At 55.4% G+C, this 21,649-nt stretch overlaps 7 protein-coding genes across 7 annotated transcripts; 4 read left to right on the top strand and 3 right to left on the bottom strand.

Moving 5' to 3' along the window:
- The first annotated feature begins 609 nt into the window (after positions 1 to 609).
- Positions 610 to 1,562, top strand: C8Q71DRAFT_512771 (uncharacterized protein). The gene is made up of 2 exons (XM_047919063.1): positions 610 to 1,274; positions 1,355 to 1,562. Exon 1 carries the CDS (start codon positions 648 to 650, stop codon positions 1,260 to 1,262), a length of 615 nt encoding a protein of 204 aa, XP_047781207.1. The 5' UTR covers positions 610 to 647; the 3' UTR covers positions 1,263 to 1,274; positions 1,355 to 1,562.
- Positions 1,563 to 1,784: 222 nt separating this feature from the next.
- Positions 1,785 to 3,040, top strand: C8Q71DRAFT_749573 (uncharacterized protein). Its single transcript, XM_047923209.1, has one exon. The coding sequence runs from the start codon at positions 1,834 to 1,836 to the stop codon at positions 2,611 to 2,613; it is 780 nt and encodes a 259-aa protein (XP_047781208.1). The 5' UTR covers positions 1,785 to 1,833; the 3' UTR covers positions 2,614 to 3,040.
- On the bottom strand, positions 3,041 to 6,072 carry C8Q71DRAFT_749577 (rab-GTPase-TBC domain-containing protein). The gene is made up of 14 exons (XM_047923210.1): positions 5,053 to 6,072; positions 4,971 to 4,994; positions 4,816 to 4,912; positions 4,662 to 4,757; positions 4,522 to 4,605; positions 4,410 to 4,473; positions 4,258 to 4,359; positions 4,197 to 4,202; positions 4,037 to 4,149; positions 3,816 to 3,987; positions 3,547 to 3,764; positions 3,440 to 3,494; positions 3,321 to 3,388; positions 3,041 to 3,268 (listed from the first exon to the last, which is right to left on the bottom strand). The coding sequence occupies exons 1-14, from the start codon at positions 5,582 to 5,584 to the stop codon at positions 3,175 to 3,177; spliced, it is 1,725 nt and encodes a 574-aa protein (XP_047781209.1). The 5' UTR covers positions 5,585 to 6,072; the 3' UTR covers positions 3,041 to 3,174.
- C8Q71DRAFT_895245 (peptidase C1B bleomycin hydrolase) lies at positions 6,049 to 8,670 on the top strand. Its single transcript, XM_047928729.1, has 8 exons — positions 6,049 to 6,839; positions 6,866 to 7,027; positions 7,079 to 7,435; positions 7,494 to 7,596; positions 7,661 to 7,803; positions 7,866 to 8,065; positions 8,126 to 8,228; positions 8,286 to 8,670. The coding sequence occupies exons 1-8, from the start codon at positions 6,390 to 6,392 to the stop codon at positions 8,298 to 8,300; spliced, it is 1,533 nt and encodes a 510-aa protein (XP_047781210.1). The 5' UTR covers positions 6,049 to 6,389; the 3' UTR covers positions 8,301 to 8,670.
- A 105-nt stretch (positions 8,671 to 8,775) lies between these two features.
- On the bottom strand, positions 8,776 to 9,738 carry C8Q71DRAFT_722371 (uncharacterized protein; the record flags this gene model as incomplete). Its single annotated transcript, XM_047921521.1, has 1 exon — positions 8,776 to 9,738. The coding sequence occupies one exon, from the start codon at positions 9,736 to 9,738 to the stop codon at positions 8,776 to 8,778; it is 963 nt and encodes a 320-aa protein (XP_047781211.1).
- A 452-nt stretch (positions 9,739 to 10,190) lies between these two features.
- Positions 10,191 to 11,229, bottom strand: C8Q71DRAFT_704175 (uncharacterized protein; the record flags this gene model as incomplete). Its single annotated transcript, XM_047920364.1, has 3 exons — positions 10,191 to 10,865; positions 10,922 to 11,027; positions 11,093 to 11,229. 3 exons carry the CDS (start codon positions 11,227 to 11,229, stop codon positions 10,191 to 10,193), a joined length of 918 nt encoding a protein of 305 aa, XP_047781212.1.
- Positions 11,230 to 16,376: 5,147 nt separating this feature from the next.
- Positions 16,377 to 18,726, top strand: C8Q71DRAFT_703880 (P-loop containing nucleoside triphosphate hydrolase protein; the record flags this gene model as incomplete). The annotated part of the gene is made up of 6 exons (XM_047920345.1): positions 16,377 to 16,700; positions 16,770 to 16,856; positions 16,929 to 17,532; positions 17,578 to 17,618; positions 17,687 to 18,143; positions 18,203 to 18,726. 6 exons carry the CDS (start codon positions 16,377 to 16,379, stop codon positions 18,724 to 18,726), a joined length of 2,037 nt encoding a protein of 678 aa, XP_047781213.1.
- Between the last annotated feature and the right edge of the window lie 2,923 nt (positions 18,727 to 21,649).

The following is a 21,649-nucleotide window of genomic DNA, read 5'->3' on the forward strand; positions in this document are numbered from 1 at the left end:
TGTGCTTTGGGGACCGAGAAATCGAGACCACATCGCACAATACTTAGTAGGAATGTACAGCTAAGTACACTGGTTCCATGCAGGTTCACTGAAGATTCGATGGGCAAAACTGGCAGAGATATGGATGTCCGACAAAAGAACGCAATCAAAGCCGTCGAGGAGCTCTCTGTACCCTATGTATCACTCACCGGCAGGTGGAACATCTTGGTACGTGAACGCGAACGTGCCCGGCTTCTAAGGTTCGTACAGTATTTCTTGTCTCGTACCCATCCGTGTGATGGTCGCACCCAACCACCGCACCGATATCGAGACAAGTCCTTCTCGAGTTTCTAGCTTCTTACTGGGTACGTCCTACTTCTCGACCTTCTCTGCTGCGGCGCGTTCCAGACTTTCACTGATAGTGAGATAGGGACAAGTAGTACTTGCGGGTGAGGACCACTCAAAAGAGTGCTTGCAGCCTTGAACATATCAGTACCCACCATCGCTGCGCACCGTGTTCAAGTTCTTCCCGCAGCTGTTCCGGGCCCATGCCATCTACGCTTGCCACAATACTCCGGGTCGGCCTGAACGAGCCATGTCTCGTGAGCGACTTTGCGCGCGCCGTCCACAACGCCTCCGACTCGATCCGCGCGAGCCCCGTCTTCGCCATGGAGAGCTTCCAGTTCATTGATCCGAGTGATCAGCTCTTCCAACAGACGTCTGGAAAGATCCTTCATCAATTTATCATGGTCACCGTACACCTACGCACCGATCGGCCAGGACAGCTCCTGTGGACATACTTCCGTGTCGACTTCGACAACAACCCCTACCCGAGCGGACGCCACATCGTAGGCCTTTCCGACGATCACGAAGGCTTGCGCGGGCATTCGCGCGGGCTCGGCCGCCTTTCAGGGGCAGACCAGCCAGTAGAGAACGGGCCGTCCCTGGATGACATCGCGTCCTTACTCGAGGTTGTACACCATCGCCGCATGCTCAGGGGTTACAACGGGTTCTGCAGGGACAGCCTGTGGCTCACGGAGAACCTCCTCCTGTCTACAGCCCGGAAGTACTCGCAGCACTGGCTTGCGGGTCCTTCCAAGCCGGAGGCACTGAGGACGTACGCCGAATACATGATCCTGTATGATCAAGACCCCGTTACACAGTCCTTGGTAGGCATGGGAACTCGACCCGTGCGACATCCCGACCGCATCAAGTTGCATGACGAAGACGTCCGTATAATTCTCGAGGAGTGGATTCCTTCTACGAAGGCGGGGTTCATCTAGCATCGCCATTTGGTGAGTCGGAGTGAAGGACAACTTCTACGTACTCGCCTTGCAGTCCCACTGACAGTGACCGTTGAACGTTGAACATGTAGGGATTACTGCAATGACAGTCTGTCGTTGGATCGCGAATGCGTGTTTGATACGGAAGGTTGTAACAAGTTCGAGAGAAGGTCACCGTAGTGATCCATCGTGCGGGCTATATGCATATGGAGTGTACACTAGACTTACCTGCATGTTTCGACCCGACGCGCTTGCACGTCTTCCTGCTTAACTCCTCCTAGTGATGGTATTGAATCGCTCAAGCAACAGAGGCGGCAGATATACTTTACCACGTTGAAGGTGGTCGAAGGACCCTCATGTCCTAGGTGCAATGTCCCTTGGTCCCCGAAATGATGTATGGTCCATGCTGTTTTCATTCAACGTAGCTGGTGAGAGCGAAGACTCTGGCTTAATATGCACATGCCATATGGTCCGTGGCATATCAACTCAAGAAGCTACGAAGCATCATGCTCCGTACATGGGGTCAGCGTGCGCTGATAATGTAGGATTACTGTTGTGCCAGTCACGCGGGATGAGACAAAATCGCCGTTCCATGCTTATAAGAATAGTCGTATTATTTCAGCCGCAGCACGGAGGACATCAGGTTGGACTGACGGTGTCAAGGAGCACACCATCGATCGTCGTCCTTGCATCACTCAGCAGGAACATGCATTCCTCCCTCGCCCAACGGCTCCACATCGCTCAGGATGAACCATGCCTACTTACCGACTTCGCACATGCGGTGCATAACTCCTCTGCCTCTATCCGCGCTAGCCCAGTAGTTGCACTGGAGAGCTTCCACCTCTGTGACCAGACAACTCCGCTCTTCACGCCTCGCATATCTGGGAAGATAACGCATCAATTTCTGATGATCAGTGTCGACTTCCGCACTTACCCTCCAGAGCATCATCCATGGACGTACTTGCGCATCGACTTCGATGAGGATCCCTTCCCAAACGGAAGCCAACTCGTGGCTCTTTCGGACGACCACGACGACCTGCGCGGATACTCCAAAGGGCTCGGCCGCATTGCAGCGCCAGACCAGCCTGTCGAGAACGGACCATCCTTGGACGATATCGTGTCTTTGTTGGAGGCCGTACATGGACATACCTTCGGTGGATACACCTGCTTCTCGCGGATGTGGCTTACGGAGAGCATCCTCTTGTCTGCCGCTCTGAAGCATGCACAACACTGGAGTGCTGGCTACGTCCGGCCGAAGGCATTACGGAGATACGCCGAGCTGGAGAGTGACGTCGCCACTTGTACCACGGGGATCCTGTATCATGATCCCGGTTGGCTGGCCCTGGACTGAGGGCCCTGCGAAGCGTCTCTGCTTCCTTCACGCAGTCGCACCCGAACCGCGTCGAGGTGCACGATGAAGACATCCGGGTAATCCTCGAGGAATGGCAGCCTTCCGTACAGGCACGATTCATCTGAGTATTGGCCTGTGGCAGGTGAAGTATGCATGCTCAGTGTCGTCCTGCGCCACTGCTGACACTCTGGTTTCTCAGCCCGTACGTTACTACATGGCGCGGACGCACCTCTGAGGTTGTAATGGACCCGAGACGCAGCTGCATTATTGTTGAGCGTTGGATATACATGGAGGTGCTGTGCGTGTACACAGTGTATCGTATACAAGGCATATACGATGCGACAACCTGCAGGCGATATCAGCTAACACAAATGAGTTCACCTACCTTGTCCCCGAATCTCACGTAGCGAGGAAGCGTTATCTGCAGCCCAATAATTCGTCTAATATGATTTAGTTAACAGATGCAGAGTACAGACTTCCAGTGTTACAGCAAGATACGGGAATGATGATTGCGAGTACAAAACATGGCGAACATTACCTAACGATCGGACGGGTGGAGAGTCAGCCGCCATTTGAGCTACTTCTCTTGCTCATGGCGAGGGATATTCGATGCGACGACATGGCGTCTTCGCTTTGATGCATGGCCTCGGCATACCTGGCACTCAGTCAGACACCGACCTAAGGTTTCAGAGGTACTGGTGGCGTACAGCAATTTATACCGAACGAGCTCGGACTCGAGCTCTTCGTGTTTCAGGCGCGCTTTCACAAGCTCAGTCTGACACATCCGCTGAGATGTCTGTCAAGGCAAGCCAAGCTGGGCACTCACCAGCAAGTCGCAGTGCTCCGTATTCAACTGCGCGAGACTGGACTCCATTTGCTTACTGCACAGCATATCATCAAACTGTAAGACTACGGATGAACATGGGGACTTACACTTGTGCGGATAGATTCCGATTGCTGTTGCGTAACGCGTCCATCTCTATAGCATGTTGATTTCGCGTCCGGACCAGTTCCTCGTACTCCTCCGCGTACGAGTCCAACATGAACGAGCTAATTTTCAGCCCAAACGCATCTTCCACGAATCGATCGACGTCGTATTTCGCGTCCCTCTTCTCCTTGTTCGACTCGGCATCTTCAGTCGGTGGATCTATCTGAAGAAAGCATGTGTTACGGCGGCACTCATGCAAAGCAGGACGACGTACCTTGTATATGTCGAAAACCTTCACGTTGAGGAATGATACGAGCTGGTCGAATTTGTGCTCAAGCAGTGCTTCCTCGTTCCTCAATAGCAGAACAAGGCTGAACGAGAAGAGCGCTTCGATGCCGCTTGCGAATACGTTGTCGAATATTCGGAAGACGACGTCCATGGGGAAGCTGCGCGAAGTCAGATATCAGTTCGCATATAGTGGGCCGCATCTCGTACCGATAGCTGAACATCGTCAAGAACCACTGCGATGCGTACATACTTGACTTGATGTTCTGCCTTAAGAAATGGAAGTGCAGCACCGGTGCCATTTCCTCAATGAGTTTCTCGAACTGATTACCGATTAGACAGGACGTGAGGACGAAGCTGATGTAGTCACCTGGAACTAATTGGGAGAGCATTCAGTAGGGTGATGACTACGCTCCGTTCGGTGGACTCACGAGGCGCAACTGCAGTTTAGGCATCTCAGGCAAGAAATGCCCTCTCAAGTCGTAAGAATACATGAGCCTGACTAGTAGACAGAACGCCTCCTCATCTGGCATCTGCGTGGGGTTGAGCGACCAACAAGGAGAGGACAATGCGGCGCACACACATGCAAGAGGAGTACAGCGGCTACGAAAGGCAGCCCTTGGCAATAGCCAACTTGCGTATCGTACCTACAGAACATGAGCCAAGTAAGCTGAGATACGGGATTGCTGACGTACAGTGAATATGCCTTTAGTACATTGAAGAGGTTCTCCTGACCGATGCCACGACCGTCAGTGAAGAATGCATGGTGCGGGAATGTTCTGTGTGCATCGTGTCAGATTGATATATGATGATACATTGTGCTAGAGCATGCTACCTTCCAAGGTCTCGAGTGATAGCCTTTTCGTGCGGGCTCGTCTCCTTCAAGAGACGAACATATGTGTTTTCAAGCTCCGAGTCTTTGGATGCAGTCCTGCGTACGCGTGAGTGGCGAGGACAGAGGTAACAGACCGCCAACGAAGGCGCACTACATTAATTGCCACATCATCCCCCGTATGGTCTTCGGGATACCATGGCCAATGGCTGCAGCGAGCTCCTCGGGGTGCTCAGAGGCGAACTTCTGGTAATCTAGCAGCTTGACCCTGGTTATACGGCAAATAATTTGGGAGCAGGCAGATCAACTCACCCGACACAACATTACCCCAGAAGTCTGCCACAGCCATGCGTGTCCTCAGACGGCGAACTAGATAAACACACAGCAAGCTCACCCCAATCCACTGAATTCTCTTCTTCTTGACGCTCCTGCTGCTGCAGATCCCGCTGCTTGCGCGCAAAATCCTCTTGCACCTTCTGGCTCGATGCACTACTCCTCTTCGAGGCTGCCTCATCTCCACCATTCTCCTCTTCCTGGTCCAGCCGAGACATGTAGGGTACATTGTGCGCCGAGAGGACGGTCGTCGCGGACGGCGATTTGGCGTGCTTCACGAGCGGCGTGGTCGCTTCCGCCGAGTTGAATGCGATTGTATCCCTACGGTCGTCATGTTCCTTGCCCTCGTCGGAACGGAGGGATATCCGTGCAGACTCGAAGCTCTGGCGGGCGCTGCTGAGGGCAACGGTGGAGAAGCGATTCTCGTCATCCGCCACGTCGGAGGCTGCGACAGAGTCGCGAATGGGGAAGTGGCCTGTCGCTTCCACGGGCGAAAGCAACTCATCTAGAGTCGGAGAATGAGCTGTTGCGAACGTCCCAGGAGTGGGTGTCTGGGCTGCTTCCTCCGGGTCTGGCTGCCCGCCATCGGACATCGCGAGACACGCTCGACGGTTGGGTCAGCTGAACACCTGGTCGTGGAACAGTCGCTGTCAGGCTGCTTGCAGATGAAGAATAGTCGAGGATTCGAGGGTGGGTGAGCGCGGCTACATAGAAGAAGTCCTGCCCGACATCAGCGCTCCGACTGACCTCTCGCGCGGAGTCTCCGTGCAGCAGGCTGCTGCACAGCTTAGAAATCAATCTTTCCTCCACATCGACTTGAAGCTTGCAGGTTGGGCTATGCATGCAAGCTGACTACCGCATCCGACTCTCTGCTGCCCTGTTTGTCTGCATGCTGTCTTTGAAGAATCTTGACGCACCGGAAGCAGCGCTAGCCATGCGCGCGCACGACTGGTGATTGCGACGGCATTGCATGGCCATGATGGCGCCAAGTATATATATTGAATAATATATTGAATATATTGTGGTCGCGCGCGCGTACCGCACCAGACACCGTACCGTTACGCGCACTGTCGCATAGACCTCGGACTCGAGTCATGCTCGAGCTCAGGCTGCAACTTCAAGGTCTCTCAGTGCCCCAGGCACCGAGCCTCGCGGGACGATACCCACATCGTAATCAGGGGCACCTATATCGAGCGTATGCACTCCGTCGGGGGTGCACAAGCCAATGGGGGAACACCGCTTTATCTGGCCGTCTGTGAGTCTCGAGACATCGTGACTGCGAGAGTCCCGAGCACTTTGCCGCACTGCCGCTATCTCGACGCCATTCCGCGCGAAGAGCATATATAAGCCTGACGACCGGGATCATGTCGCTGTCTCCTGTTCCGCAACATTGCCAGCATGGGTGCCCAGCCGTCCAAGCCTGCCCCCGCCCCCGCCCCCGCCGAGGTGCACGACGAGAAGCGTGCGGCGGTGGACCGCGTCGCTGCCTCGCTCTCCTCTCTCCATCTCCGCGCAGCAACCTCGGAGGACGGCTCGCTATCGCTTGCGAACCTCGACTCGTGGGAGGAGCAGGTCTCGTCGCAGCCCAAGCTCCAGCTGACCCGCACCGTCCTGCACAACTCGGAGATCCAGAGCGCGCTGCTCAGCCGGACGGCGAAGGTCGCTGATGCACACGTCTTCAACACCCAGCTCGACTTCAAGACCGGCCCCGTCACCAACCAGAAGTCGTCTGGCCGGTGCTGGCTGTTCGCGACGACGAATGTCTTGCGCTACAACGTCATGAAGAAGCTGAACGTCGACAACTTCCAGCTCTCGCAGGCGAGTGGAAAGCGGCCCTACGTGTCTTATGTCATTGACCAGATGTCCCTCAATAGTCGTACTTGTTCTTCTACGACAAGCTGAACAAGTGCAACTACTTCCTGGAGTTGTCGATCCAGCACGCGGGCCTCCCCGTCGACGAACGCATCGTTTCCCATACTTCGCAGGATCTCATCAGCGACGGTGGCCAGTGGGACATGGTCGTCAACGTGCTCGAGGTACGTTCCCAGCACTTCGCCCTTCCCGGCACCCTCTTACCCGTCGCATAGAACTACGGCGTCGTCCCACAAGCGGTCTACCCCGAGTCGCAGCACTCCTCCGCCTCCAGCCCGCTCAACACCCTGCTGAAGACGAAGCTCCGGGAGCACTCCCTGATCCTGCGCTCGCTCCACGCGTCGCTGCGCGCGGACTCCTCGCTCTCCGACGCGGCGGTCCTGAGCACGCTGCGCGCGAAGAAGGAGGAGCTCATGAAGGAGGTGTACACGATCATGACCGCGACGCTGGGTGTCCCGCCGCGCGCGAACGACAAGTTCGTGTGGGACTACTACGACAAGGACGGCAAGGCTGGCCACTGGGAGGGTACGCCGAGCGAGTTCTACAAGACGTTCGCGTACGACAAGTATGCGGTGCGTGTGGTCCGTGGAAGGGAGATAAGCAGCGGCTCACTCTTGGCGTACTTTGCAGCCGTCCGACTCCTTCTCGCTCATCCACGACCCGCGCAATGAGTTCGGCAAGCTCTACTCGGTCGACAAGCTCGGCAACCTGTGGGGTGGTCGTGACGTACTCTGTACGTAGCGCCAACCACCTTTGCTCTCCGAGCGCGCGCATCCTGACAGCGACTGACCCCTCAGACGTGAACACGGAGATCGACGACCTCAAGACCGCGGTCGTCAAGCTGATCAAGGCCGGCCAGCCCGTCTTCTTCGGCTGCGACGTGGGCAAGTTCCTCGAGCGCCAGGACGGCATCATGGACCTCAACCTCTTCGACTACGAGGTACGCTAGGCCCCCCATGCACCCCGAGAGCTCCCGCGTGCTTACCCAGCCGAACCGTGCAGAACGCGTTCGACATCAAGCTCGGGATGAGCAAGGCCGACAGGCTGCGCACGGGCGAGTCCGCGATGACGCACGCGATGGTCATCTCGGGCGTGCACCTCGACGCCGCGGGCAAGCCGCTCCGGTACAAGATCGAGAACTCGTGGGGCGACGCGAGCGGCGACAAGGGGTACTACCTCATGACCGACGCGTGGTTCGAGCAGTGCGTATTCGGCTTCGTGTGTGCGCCGTGTGGTGGACGCTGATGCGGCGGGGCGTGTAGGTTCGTGTACCAGGTCGTCGTCCCGAAGGCGCTTGCACCGAAGGAGCTCGTGAAGGTGTACGAGAGCGGCGAGAGGACGCTCCTCCCTCTTTGGGACCCAATGGTACGCGGTCTGCTTTCCACGCAAATGGCTCGCGCTGAACATGCTCGCTATCCACAGGGTGCTTTGGCATAGACCAGTATTCACCTCGCGTTTTGCGTTATCTAGGACTATCCGTTGTACGTTGATTGTAGTGCTATGTATATTGATGCTGTACGGTATGGAATCTCAAAGCTTTGGCGTTCACAAGGTCCGCGTCGCTCTGATGACCTGTTCTGAAGTGGGACTCGGTATGCACCATGAAACACTGGCAGATGAGCGCCCCATTAGCTCCAAGCTACGACGAGGTTCTTGTCCAGGACGGCCTACACTCGCGCGCCGCGAATGCGATCGAAAGTGAGTTCTTGATGAACTTGAACGAGACTGATAGTATGCATGGTATGGTATAGCTTGTACATGATTAGGTGTATGCTTTAGTAGGGTATGCGGTGAGCAAGATACGTATAAGTATGTTAGATGGTCCATAGATCCGGCCAAGTTTCCTTTATATCCATTCCATCCGGATCCGTCCTTCTTCGCCTGATCAGACTGCAACTTTGCGCGTTCGCCCTCAATACGAATCGTAGCTCCTCGCCCTCCGGTGTCTTGGTCTCCTCCGGGGCGACGCTCGCTCGCGAATGAGCACAGTGCTCCCGGGTGGGATGTTCGTCTGGTTCATGCCGCCGTACTGCCCCGCGTACCCAGGGTACCCGCCGCCTCCGCCGTACGCGCCCCCGCCAGCGCCGTAGCCAGCTGCACCGTAGCCAGGGACGCCTGCGCCATAGCCAGCAGCGCCCATGGGGTATCCCGCCATCCCTGCTCCAGGGAGCCCGCCGGCGCCGACCGCGGGGGTACCCATCATCGCGCCCCCGTAAGGTGTTCCGCCAAGTGCGCCTCCGTACGCCTGTGCCCCGCCCATGGCGGCGTTCCCGGCGCCGAAGCCGGGCTGGTAGGCACCACCGAAGCCTGCTCCCTGTGTAGGCTGGATAACGATGGGGGCGGGCATGCCTCCGCCCATGCCTCCCCCACCCATTCCGCCTCCGCCCATGCCTCCGCCCATGCCCCCTCCACCCATTCCGCCCATACCTCCTCCCATTCCTCCAGGACCGACAGCCCCGGGTGCGCTCGCATAGCTTGTCGAGTACGCTCTTCTTCGTCTTCCCCCGTATCCGGCGCCTCCATAATCGCCTCCTCCGTATCCACCTCCTCCTCCATATCCACCTCCTCCATATCCACCTCCTCCGTATCCACCTCCTCCGTATCCACCTCCTCCATATTGCCGTCCGTATCCTCCTCCATAGTTTCCTCCTGCTCCATACGGGTTCGCAGCATTCGCACCGCCTGCATAGTTCATGGGGTTCGCGCCTCCCGCGGCGTAGTCCATAGGGTTCATGCTGCCTCCGGCGATGCCTGTGCCGGAGTAGCCCGCGCTGGCCCCGGCGAGGGCGTTCTGCGCCATCGGATTCGCGTTCAGTGTGGCGTCGAGGGGTGCGCCGGCGGCGGTGGCCGGGCGGCGGCTGGACAGAAATGTCATGGGCGTGTATAGTGCCGATAGCGATGTGCGGGAGTCGTGGTCGTGAGCGGGATTAATGCGCACGATACGCACCGAAGATGGTTAATAAGGCGCGATAAGAAGGTTGGACCAGGGAGTGGTGACGCTGTGCCTGTGCGCCGGCTGCCCGCCGAGCACGCTGAACTTCCTGTTCAGGACACGGCGACGTCATCCGGTGCGTCAAACGGTTGAACAGGGTTGAACGTTGAACTAGGCTCGTTCCCAGCCGTTCTGGCGAGGAGAAATTCAAACTCAGTCGTGGCACTCCTCACGTTCGCCAGAACGGCTGGTCCATTTGGGCGCCCTTTACCTGAGTACCCCCGTGGGAAACGGGACTTAGAGAAATCGAGCATACCGTGCTATGAGCACTCGTGAACATTGCAAGTGCCTCACGTCGTCTGCACGGAGACAGTAGTTACAGAAATTATACGGTATCATAGTCCAAACTCAAAGTTGTCCACACGATCGGGATCAAGCGCCACGTCGCCCGGCGTATCGAGTGAGAACATGGTTTGCGGCTGAAGGTCATCCTCTTCATCGTCATCTGAGTCCTCGTCGGAACCGTCTCCTTCGCGATCTTCGCTTCGTTCTATCACCGCGCCGCTTTGCCTGTCCGCCAGCTGCTCTGACGCGCCCTCTGCGTGGCCCTCGCTGGTTGGCGCTGTATTGACCGCAACTGTTTGCGGCTCACTGGAGCTCGCGGCCGGAACAACCGTCGTGGTGGACTCGACGGTCGTGCGGATGCCTGGGTACCTCGCGCCTACAAGAGGCGTTGATCGACAGCGTGCTTGCAGCTTGGTGAACGTGTGGTTGAAGTCCTCGAGCGGCCCTTCAAGGAGTTCGAGCCCGTACGTCAGCGCGTCGGGCACAATGGGCTTGTCATCATCAATCGCGCGGCCAGGATGGAGTTCGTAAACTCGGTGGTGATGCAGGGAGCTCATTAGCACGGTGATGTCCTTCTGTATACTGGGACTCGTATGCTTTGATCCCAGCTTCGCGCCTAGGGACGCGTTCATCTGCGTGGACAGGCGGCGCAGGATGTCGATGCACGGCGATATCATGGCGAGCCATTCCCATGACCCGTTGCTCCCGTGTGCTCGGTAGATTGTCTATCACATTTGTTGGTCAGTAGTCTGCTTTTCCGTGACTGATAGCTCTCGGGAACGCCTACTTTGATCCAGAAGTTCTCATGCTCCTGCATGAGGTCGACTTCGACCCAGGCATTCGGCTTGCCGGTCGGATTGACAAGCCAATTGTTCAGGACAATTTTGCTGATACCAAAGTACGGCAGCTCGTCAGTTGTTGAGCAACAGCAAGATGAGGCTCGCAGACGTACCGCAGTTCTTCTGGCCATATGTGAGTCATGTTATGGATTAGGAATAGAACTTCCTGAGCATATTTCGTGCGTCCGGAACCACGGTAGATCAGCGCCAACGCCTTGAGGATCAAGACTATGCGACCGGAGACACCCATCTTGATTGCGTTCGTCAGCGCACGCAAAACGAGCGCGTCCCGCAGGAACAGAAGGGCGTTCTCGTACACCATGTCTCCTTGGAGCCACTTCAGTTAACATACTAGTTATAATTGACTATTTAGCCAAACATAACTAGTCATTCAATGACTATAAGTCAGACTAGTAACCTTATAGTATACTGGATACAGTAAACTAGATACCACGACTAGGCACTATTGACTACTTATGTTTGACTAGATATGGTCTAGATACAGTAAACTAGATACCACGACTAGGCACTATTGACTACTTATGTTTGACTAGATATGGTCAAACCGATACAATTGACTAGGCATAAATGACTGGATATCGTTGACTAGATGTGGTCGACTAGATTCAGATGTCTAGGTATGGCCGACTAGATTTGAATGACTAAGTCCGTTCAACTAGATACGGTTGACTGGATACAGTTGACTAAATTTGCTCGACTATGGGATATTGACTAAAAGGTCTATGAGATGCATGACTACGAAACAGACTAGTCATAGCTGAGTACAAGGAGACTACCAAATTTGACACCACCGGCAAAAGAAGGAATGACTTCTACAACGACAACACACTCGACTCGACCTCACGACGACACTTCAGAGGTCATCGTCATCGTCATGTTGAGCTCCCCAGAAAGCCGCAGGTGATTGTAGTGCCCAGCCATGGCCTCTCGTGCACGCCATAGGCTCTTCTGGGAAGGCCACTTTGGGACGTCAATCGTGCTGGAGCCTACACAAAGTTAGCACAGTGCGACAAAAAAGCACACATGACGAAGAACTCACCTGTAATCCCACTAAGCATTTGGAGCTCTTGTAGGCCCCACGTTGACCACACGAGGATCTCACCTTCGTGCAAATAGAACAGGAGATCACCTACAGTATCAACAAACATGTACTGCCACTCCCGCCGACAACTCAGCCACACCCCAATCTGGTCGGTCAAGCGGAGGCCCCGGCTAGTGAAAATTGACACGAAGGATGTCCTTGCCTTCGTGTCGAAGCTGAAGTTCTCGGGTGGTGCTCCATCCTGTGGAACCGCATGAGTATAGATGACGATGCAGGCTGAAGTCGACGTACCACAACATACGCCCAGATATATACCAGTTGTAGCTTGCGAGAGGGTTGCGCGGGTGAGGAACGGGATGGCGCTACCGCATTGGACGGTCCAGCAACATCCGCGCCAGAGACATCGTGTATGTCTTCTGTAAGGTCAATCAGATCGCCGGACTGAATACGGCGACGCCGGCGTGGTGCAGGCATCTGGTTGTCTGGCACGGAGTCTTCCGTGAGGTCGACTACTACGTCTAGGTCACTCGACGGACGGCGACGACGCTTTCCGGAGCTGGTATCGGAGCCGGTGTTCGCGTTGACGCGTTGCAATGCCCCTTTGCGCAAGGATTTTGTGTCCGGCGATGAACGCGGTGGAGACGAAGACGGGAAAGCGGAGGAAGGCGGCAGCGGAGATGAAGACCGTCCCGCAGATTCAGGGAGGACACTATGACGAGGCGTTGCAAATCGTGGGGGTGGCAGCGGAGCGTCGGTAGAGCTCCAAAACGTGTCGAAGTCGCCCCGCTTGGCTTGCACGTTCATACAGCGTACACTCGGGAATGTTGCCGGCGGGGGTGCTGGGAGCGCGGGCGGGGGTGGAGGTGGAGCAAAGTTACAAACAGGCTGGACATCAGCTTGGTGGTGTCCGGTCCGGTCGACAACAGACTGCCGTGTTCGGCGATCGCGTTGTTCAATGAAAGCTTGCCCTTGATCGTGCAATACAGCCCTTCGAGCATACAGCTCGCGTTCCTCCACATCGCTAGAACGCAGGTTCTCGTTGACCGTAGAGGCATCCTTCGCAGCCACTTTCAGTTGCTTCTTCCGAAGGTTGGTTTGCGTACGTTGCACTACTATCCGGAGTTGACTCGTGATGTCCTGCATCTGGTTGATCATGTCGCGCTCCTCGTGCCCCACAGGTTCCCGCTCCTGAGCCTGGTATGTCACTCGCACACACAATCTACGATAGCACACACATTCAGCATTCCCGCATTCCCGCATTGTGCTTGACTGCTAATGTACAACTACTTATGTCTGACTACTTGGGTACAACTACTTATGTCTGACTACTTGAGTACGACTACCTATGTCTGACTAGTTAAGTATGACTACTTATATCCAACTATGTACAGTTGACTACCCATATCTGACTACCTTTGTACGACTACTTAATGTTGACTATTATTGCTGGAGTGCTCAATGATACTTGTTACTATGGACGGATCAGCCATTATGGAGAGATTGAAGTGTCAAGAGGTCGACTATTAGTCATAGGTTAACTAGTTATTCATGGCTAAATAATCAATTATAACTAGTTATGTTAGCTGAGGCTGTTGCTCCTTGCGTCTGCAAGGATGGTATAGTGCCGGCGCGGGGCTCTGGTGGCACTGTATCGACAGGAGTGGACGCCGATTGCTCGCTTTGCTGGTGCAATCCCGGGGCAGCGGGTTGGGTACGTGGTGTCTGTGGGCACTCCGAGTCAGTCGACGCCGTGCCGCCATGCTCGGGTACACTGTTGCGAAGCGCAGCCGCACGAGCAGTACGTAGGCGGCCCACTGTGCGACTGTTTGTATAGCGATCAACGATCTCGGCTGCATGGTCTGTGAGCTCTGCCCACGACACATGCTTGACGTAGTCTTCGAGGGATTCACATGAGCTGACATGTTCTAGGCAGACGAGGACGCGGGCGTAGAGTGAGACGAAGATGAGATCCTGACAGACACGGAATGGCGGAAGGCTGGTCATGGTAATTGGTTTACGGTCCAAGACGGTGTTGTGGAATGCGAGAGAACCCGGGTTGTGATGGCTTGTAGTGTACCCGTAATGACGTTCCATGATGCCGTGCACGGTGGCCATCTTGTAGTGAAAGAATCCCGGCATGATGACGGCCCAGAGATACGAGTTGGCGAAGGAGTCGTGACCTGACCTATTCTTCATGAGTGAACGCAAGCGAGCAATGGACAACTGGTCGCCTGCAATGATCCGGACCACGTCTGCAAAGCCATCTGCACTCATGTCCTGCCCAAGCTCCGCAAGAACAGTCTTTGTGACGTCCGCATTTCCCACTATTGTTGATTCATCAATCTTCATTGAGGGCAGAGGGAAGATCTTGGTCTGGTGCAGAGGGATCCGTGTCTCGAGAAGTGGACCGAACGTATCAACGTCCTTCTTGAAGCGCGCAATGGGTTCACCGGCACCATGGGTCACTATGACATTGAGAACGGTGTGCTGGAGGATTGCTTTGAAATCGCGGCTCTCTTCGGGCGTGAAGAGCACGTCTGACACACTGAGAGGTCCGGCATTGATGATCCCTGCCATGAGGTCTGACGTCTGCATGGCGTCCTCGCTCGCTCCGAACAGCTCGAACGCCGTTGCGCATGTTCCGTTTTCCATGGTGTCCTTATTGCCGGACGCTTGCTCGGCCACGCGAAATACAATATTGATGTTATCGTACACGAATGCGACGAGACGCGATGACGCGTTTGCACGTGCAGCGCGTCGACATGCGTCTGAAAGGCGCTTGAGGATCCCTTCAACGCGCTTCTTCTTCGCAGGCTTTCCCCCACTGTCCACCGCGTTGTCTCGCCTCTCAGCTTGTAGGGCATCCAAAGCTTCTAGGATGTCATTTCCTTCCTCGTCGACAACATCCTCGGCTCGAATGTCACTCAGTTTCTCCCACATCTCGTCCTCAGAGTCGACTAGGGCAGATGCCTGCTGTATGTCGCCTTGTGGCTGGGCTCTGAGCGTGGACACTGACTGAGTCTGCAGGAGGTTGGGTACGTCTGTCGTTGGGCTCGCAGGCTGAGACTGATGAGGTGAGGGAAGTTGAGCTGTCAGATGGTCTGCGGTGGGACGCGGATGAGATGGTACGTCATTGCTATCTTCGTCGTCCGAACTGTCTGTGTCGCTGGCAGGGCCGCCCGTTGCATCGTGCGGGAGATGGTCGTCACCAAGATTCGCGGCAAGAGTGTTATAGCTGCTGCACAGTCCAAGGTGCGACAACAATTCGATCATTTGTCGTTTTGCTCCTGAGGCATATGCGTACAGTCCGAAGATGTGGCGTGCGTAGTTGTTTTTTTGGCTCCGTGCACTGAGGCAGATCAGAGCACTTGTGGTGAGGTACTGACACTAGTGTCAACATCGATGTTCCATACTAATTGCACACAGACACTTACATTCAAGTGTCGTCGCACTCCCGTGCGTGTGTTACTGCGCTTCTGTCGGGTAGAGGTACCAAACTCAGACAGGAGAACCATCATCGTGGGGCAGAGCTCGCTGAGTTCACCAGCCAGCGATTCGAGGCTGAAGTCCAAGGCGAAGTGCTCGTCAATTGCCCGCTTCTCCGTGCGCAGGAAGCCATCCTGGGAGACTGCATCACCTTCGCGGGAGACAAGTCGAGCGATGTATGCGGTGGCCCACTCGCGGAGAGTCTCTCGGCCAGTAAGGCTGTTCTCAGAGGAGACCCACATGTCCAGGATCTCTGCGACACCAGTGGTATTCCGGAACAGACCCCAGTACCTCTCCTTCCCTCGGTTGTGGCGAGCGTCCGACACGATGCGAAGCAGGTCAATGAACGGTACGTCAGCCGCCTCGAGTATTTCCAGGACTTGCTCACAAACGACCATGCGTCGTTCCGCTTCGTCTTCTGCAGCGGCTTCCTCTGCCAGGCGCGCTGCCTTGTCGCGGTCAGCCTTGTCCTTGCGCCGTCTATCCGCCGCGGTGCGCGCAGGGGACTCGGGGAGCATCGATGTGTCGGAAATGATGCGTTCACTGTGAGTGGGGGAGATTTGGTAGAGTCCTTCGAATACGGAGGGCAAGGGATGGTCATTGTGAGTGAGGATATCCGATGGCAGGTCTGTGAGTGGTGAAGAAGGCGGCAGTGAGCTGGCCCTGCGTCTGCGATTAGGTGTCATTTTAGAAGAGCGAAGGGTTAATGGACATGAGATTGAACAAGGGTCGACAGAGTGATCGACGTTGAGTTTGTGACCGTCAAGGCCCCAACGTTCGACGGGCGCCTTGAACGTGTTCACTTTTCCTCTCGATCACTGTGTCCCCTCACCTTCACACAGCACAATATGGCTCGCAGACCAGGTAAATTTGCATACAAGTTGCGCCGCACTGGCAGCAAACCTCGACCACCGCCTCGCCATCGAAAACTGGCCCCTGAAGAGGTCAAGGAGCTCGCTCAGATAATGCAGGAGCGCTTCCGCTGGGAGAGCGAGCCCCGATTCTTCCAACTTGAAGGTGTGAAAGCCCAGATTGAAGGTGTCGACACGGTCATCCAAGCCCCAACCGGGTCTGGCAAGACAGCAATTGCAGCGGGACCGCATCTCTGGCGAGGCAACGAAGGAAAGACCACAATTATGGTCTGTCCGCTGCTGGCGCTGGAGGAAGAAATGGTACGTTCCAATCTGACGACACGTTGGCACTCTGTTGTCAGAGCATATCGGACTCATTACTCTCCACAGGTCGAGACATTCAAGACTGAATTTGGCCTAACCGCGGTCGCTGTGAACGGACAGAACACACTCACGAAGAACAAGCAGATCATGGAGGTGATTGTGACTCTCACAACATCCCCATAGGTTCTGGGAACAACTAATTTGGATCTCTGTGTACCACAGGAGATCGTCCGCGGTCAGTATCACATCGTCCTGATCTCCCCTGAGATGCTTCAGTCACGCGCATTCAAGAACCGTGTGCTTCGCAACAACAAGTTCACGCGACGAGTGCTGAGCGTCTTCATTGATGAAGCACATTGTCTCTCGCACTGGGGCGCCGACTTTCGCAAGCATTATGCGAGCTTGGGAAGTGTGCGCGCATTCCTTGCTCCCGGTACTCCCATCATTGCTGTTACAGCAACGCTGACCGCACGTGTCCGTCGCGATCTTCATAACAAGCTTCACTTTCCAAAGACTGGCGGCCGGTTCATCAACGTCGGTAATGATCGACCTAACGTCTCGATTGTCGTTCGTGCCTGCGAGCATCCTCAGAACACGCTCGCTGACCTTGACTTCGTTCTGCCCGAGACGATCGAGTCAGCAAGCGACATCCCAAAGACGTACCTCTATGTCGACAACATCGAGACCGGTAACGACATCATTGACCACCTTGGAAGTATCCTCCGACAACGAAACCCTGCGCTTTACGAGCTCGGTGTCATTCGACCGTTCAATGCTACGATGTCTGCCGACTACCGGACTCATGCCATGGCAGCGTTCCGCAACAATAGTGAGTACGCTGGTGGTCAGGTGACTGCAGACAACGTCAAGATAGGGCCTGTGCGCATTCTCGTATGCACTGATGCTGCTGGCATGGTACATATTCCTCCCTTCTAGCCTCGTGGTTCAATTCTGCGATCTGACGAGTATGCCATCATGAATAGGGCTGCAACGTGCCCGACGTTGATCGTGTTGTCCAATGGAAGCTCCCAGCCACTCTGTCGAACTTCATTCAGCGCGCTGGTCGTGCGGCACGAGCACGGAATCGCACAGGTATTGCAATTCTCCTTGTAGAGCGATCTGCATACTCGATCAATCTGCAAACAAGACCAGCAGAGCAGGACGAACCAGAGCCGAAGACGAGCAAAGGCAAGCAACGAGCTCGTAAATCCCATGGGCCTCCGAAAAGTACACGCCAGAAGACACCGAAAAACTACGCCAAGAGACATGGCATCGACCGTGGAAGTAGCGCCGGCCCCAGCCATGACACGGTCCTTGACCCAGCTGACAACCCCATTGTTGACCACGAAGCTGCCGATGAAGGACTTCTGGCATTTGTACAAAGCACACAATGCCGCCGCAAGATATGGCAGGAGATGTATGAGTCTCCACTCTCGGAAGGTATGCAATCATGGCATGACATTGAGACAGTGAGTGCCATGCTGAACTGCCCATTTCAGCGGCCACCGCGTCGGCAATCGTGCCCTGCTGTGACATTTGTGATAGCTCACTGCTCAATCGCGCACGCCCACCACTACGAGAAAAGGGGCCGAAAGCTTCTAGGCCAAAAGTCGGCCTGCCAGATCCCAACGCGCAGACCGCGCTCGAGAGCTGGCGCGAGCAGAAACTTGACAATGACCATCCACATGCTGTGTTTGGAGCTACCGCAATCCTGAGTGATTCGCTCATCGAACGCCTCACATCTTCAGGGCCCAAGACGCGTCCTGCTCTTGCAACAATGCTCAAAACATGGTTATGGCGCGACCGTTACGAAGGCCAGCTGACGGACCTACTGCTGTCATTGCAGATTCAGTCAATCCCGAAGCCCAAGGCAGGCCACAGCATCGGCGGCGACACAAGCACAACGACGGGCCAAGCCCAGAGTGCCGGCTCTCGTAAACACACCACTGATGCGACCGATGACCAGCACCCACCAAAACGCGCACGCCGTTCAGTTAACAATGGGGTATGTCGCAGACAATAGCATTCATATGCACTATAGACTAACCATTCTAATTTACAGTCGTCGCAACCAAGCAGCCTACCTGCGAATGCACCTCAAGCCATTCCCTACCCAGTCCCAGCTTCATTGAGAGCTCCTGCGCCTCCATCGAGTTCGTCCCAGCACTCCCGCCTTTCCGTTCCTCCACAGCCTTATCCCGTCATGCATCAACTGCCCTCGCCACACGCGTCCATGCTACCATCGCCGTACGCACCCATGTCACCCTTGCCATACGCGTCCGCGTTACCCTCGCCGTACACGTCCGGCGCATCACCCTCACCCTATGCATCAATGACACCTTCGCCATACGCGTCCGTCCCCTCGCCATACGCGTCCGTCCCCTCGCCACACGCGTCCGTCCCCTCGCCACACGCATCCGTACCCTCGTCGCACGCGTCCGTACCCTCGCTGTACGCGTCCGAACTCTCGCCGTACGCGTCCGTACCTTCCCCATACGCGTCCATACCTTCCCCATACGCATCCGTCCCCTCGCCACACGCGTCCGTCCCCTCGCCACACGCGTCCGTCCCCTCGCCACACGCGTCCGTCCCCTCGCCATACCCGTCCGTCCCCTTGCCATACCCGTCCATATTCTCGCTGCCCGCGTCCATATCACCCTCGCCGCACGCACCCTCGCCATACTACGCACGTGTACCGTCCTCGCCGCATGCGTCCGCCGCACCACCCTTGTCGCTTGTATCCACACCGCCCCCACCATTTGCGCCCGCGCCACCATCACTATTCCGTACTGCGCTTGGTGCCAGTACTTCGCGTGTCGGGCTCTTCAGCACACAACTCACCTCCGAAAACTATCTGGCTCTTCAAGCAACCAGGGGTCGCGGACGCGGACGCGGGCGAGGGCGCAGACGTGGGCGAGGCGCAGGCAGCGGCGGAGGTGGTGACTGAAGTACTGACGGCGGGTGTCCTCGGTCCGTTGTAAGTTGACCTAGATACATGAAAGTAATCAGGAGCAGCTACGAAATTACATATGAAGCACACCCGATGGATTTTGCGGCGCTGGCGATGTTTGAGAGTTCGAGGACTGCTATTACGCTGAAGCCAGCTATGCTCGATTTCAGGCATAGAGGTCATATTGATACATCACTAGACTGTAGTCACAGTACGGTCGTGATACATGCACGCCTGTAGTACAGTACAGGCCTGTCAATGCATTGCACGATACATCACGGAATACATCACAAGCACACTGTGATGTATAGCAGGTGTCCTATAATACATACCACTTGGATCAATGATTGGGTTGCCCATAGCCGGAATAGGGCTCGATAGATGAAGAGACAGTCCTGTTATACATAAGCGTTAGCTACTCGCAAAAGCCCGGCCTAATTTGGACGCATTCGCGTGGCTATGCGACGCTCAGATGAGCGCAAGATGCTGACGTCAGACTTGCGCTTCAACGGTCCGCTAGCAGCTCTGTCATACATAACACCGAACCGCTTGCAGATGCCCGGCCTAATCTGGACACATTCGCGTGGCTACGCCTCGCTCAGATGAGCGCAAGATGCTGACGTCATCAGGCTCGCGCCTCAACGGTCCGCCAGCAGCTCGCTCTCGCCACTGGTCCAGACTTCTATATATCTCGAGCACTTTGTATGATTATCGAGCGACAGCACGTTGAATGACGCACTACTCAGCACAGCGAAGCAAGCGTCAGTACTTAAGCACTCACTCTCGAGGACATGCAGTCGTGTTCGCTTCACGTCATCAGGCTTTAGTAAGTTTTGCTTACTGACAACGATTACACTACATCGGCGTGTGAACAGGTCCAAGTCACTGTCTGAATGGTAACCGGCAATACATGAGCGACGAGTCTGTGCATACATAACGGTACATCAGTTCGCAACTTAACTTCAATAGACCAGAACCGTCCGAGGCCGTGATACATGACAGCGCAATTTGCAGTGTTGATCAGCGCACCGAGTAGTAATAGATGAGAGACGAGCCTGTGAATGTATTAGAGTCCCATCGTTCAGCACTTAGACTTAGAGTCGAGACGTTGAGCGTGATACATTACATACAGGCCGGTCTGTAATGTATCAGATCTTGTAAGCCGCACATCTTATCAAGTGCAGCAGGCACGCCGCATTTGGCACAGGCGCCTAGACGCTATGGACTTTGCACTTTGCTGTGATTCTGCATGAAGCGCTCGTCCTCACGTCCTCACCTTCATCGCCTGTTTCATCCTCGCCTTCACCGCCTGTCTTGTCTCTACCCCTACCATTCCTCTACCTTCAGCTGACTCACAAGACGACTTCATCCAACCTGTCATCGAACGACTCTGTTGAGGAGGGATCGGGACGTGCGCGCTAATGTTGACACGGACACGTGACTCGGACACGGACTCATACGGACGCGTTTCGGATAGGGCTGCCTCAGTCGAGTACCACAAGGACGCGACTGAGGTAAGCCAGGTGTATCCTTATTTCTCAAGTCTCGGACGCTCATTCTGTACATCACAGACATTGTAACCTTAACAGGTAGTGTATCAATAGCAGTCGAGTACCACAAGGACGCGACTGAGACATTGTAACCTTAACAGGTTATGAGCCCTGTCTCGTTCGCTTAACCGAATCCATTGTACCATTCGACGACGCAACTCGGGCAAAACCACCCATCTGACGACTAGACCGACGCACTTGCACGTTCCCGCACGCATATATCCTTCGAAAACGCGCATATACCCACCATGGCCGACGACAAAGAGAAAGTACTCATCTTACCCGAGAACTTTCACCTCACGCGATCCAACTGGATCCAGTGGAAGAGCAAGATCCTCACTATCGCCGAATTAAAGGGGGTTCTCGAGCACCTCGACGGCACCACGTCCGCCCCGATACCAGTCGCCGATACTCCAACGCCGACTGAAGCGAAGGCGATCGCAAAA

This window comes from Rhodofomes roseus (assembly GCF_022264815.1).
Source record: "Rhodofomes roseus strain CIRM-BRFM 1785 chromosome Unknown C8Q71scaffold_6, whole genome shotgun sequence".
Taxonomy (NCBI): Eukaryota; Fungi; Basidiomycota; class Agaricomycetes; order Polyporales; family Fomitopsidaceae; genus Rhodofomes; species Rhodofomes roseus.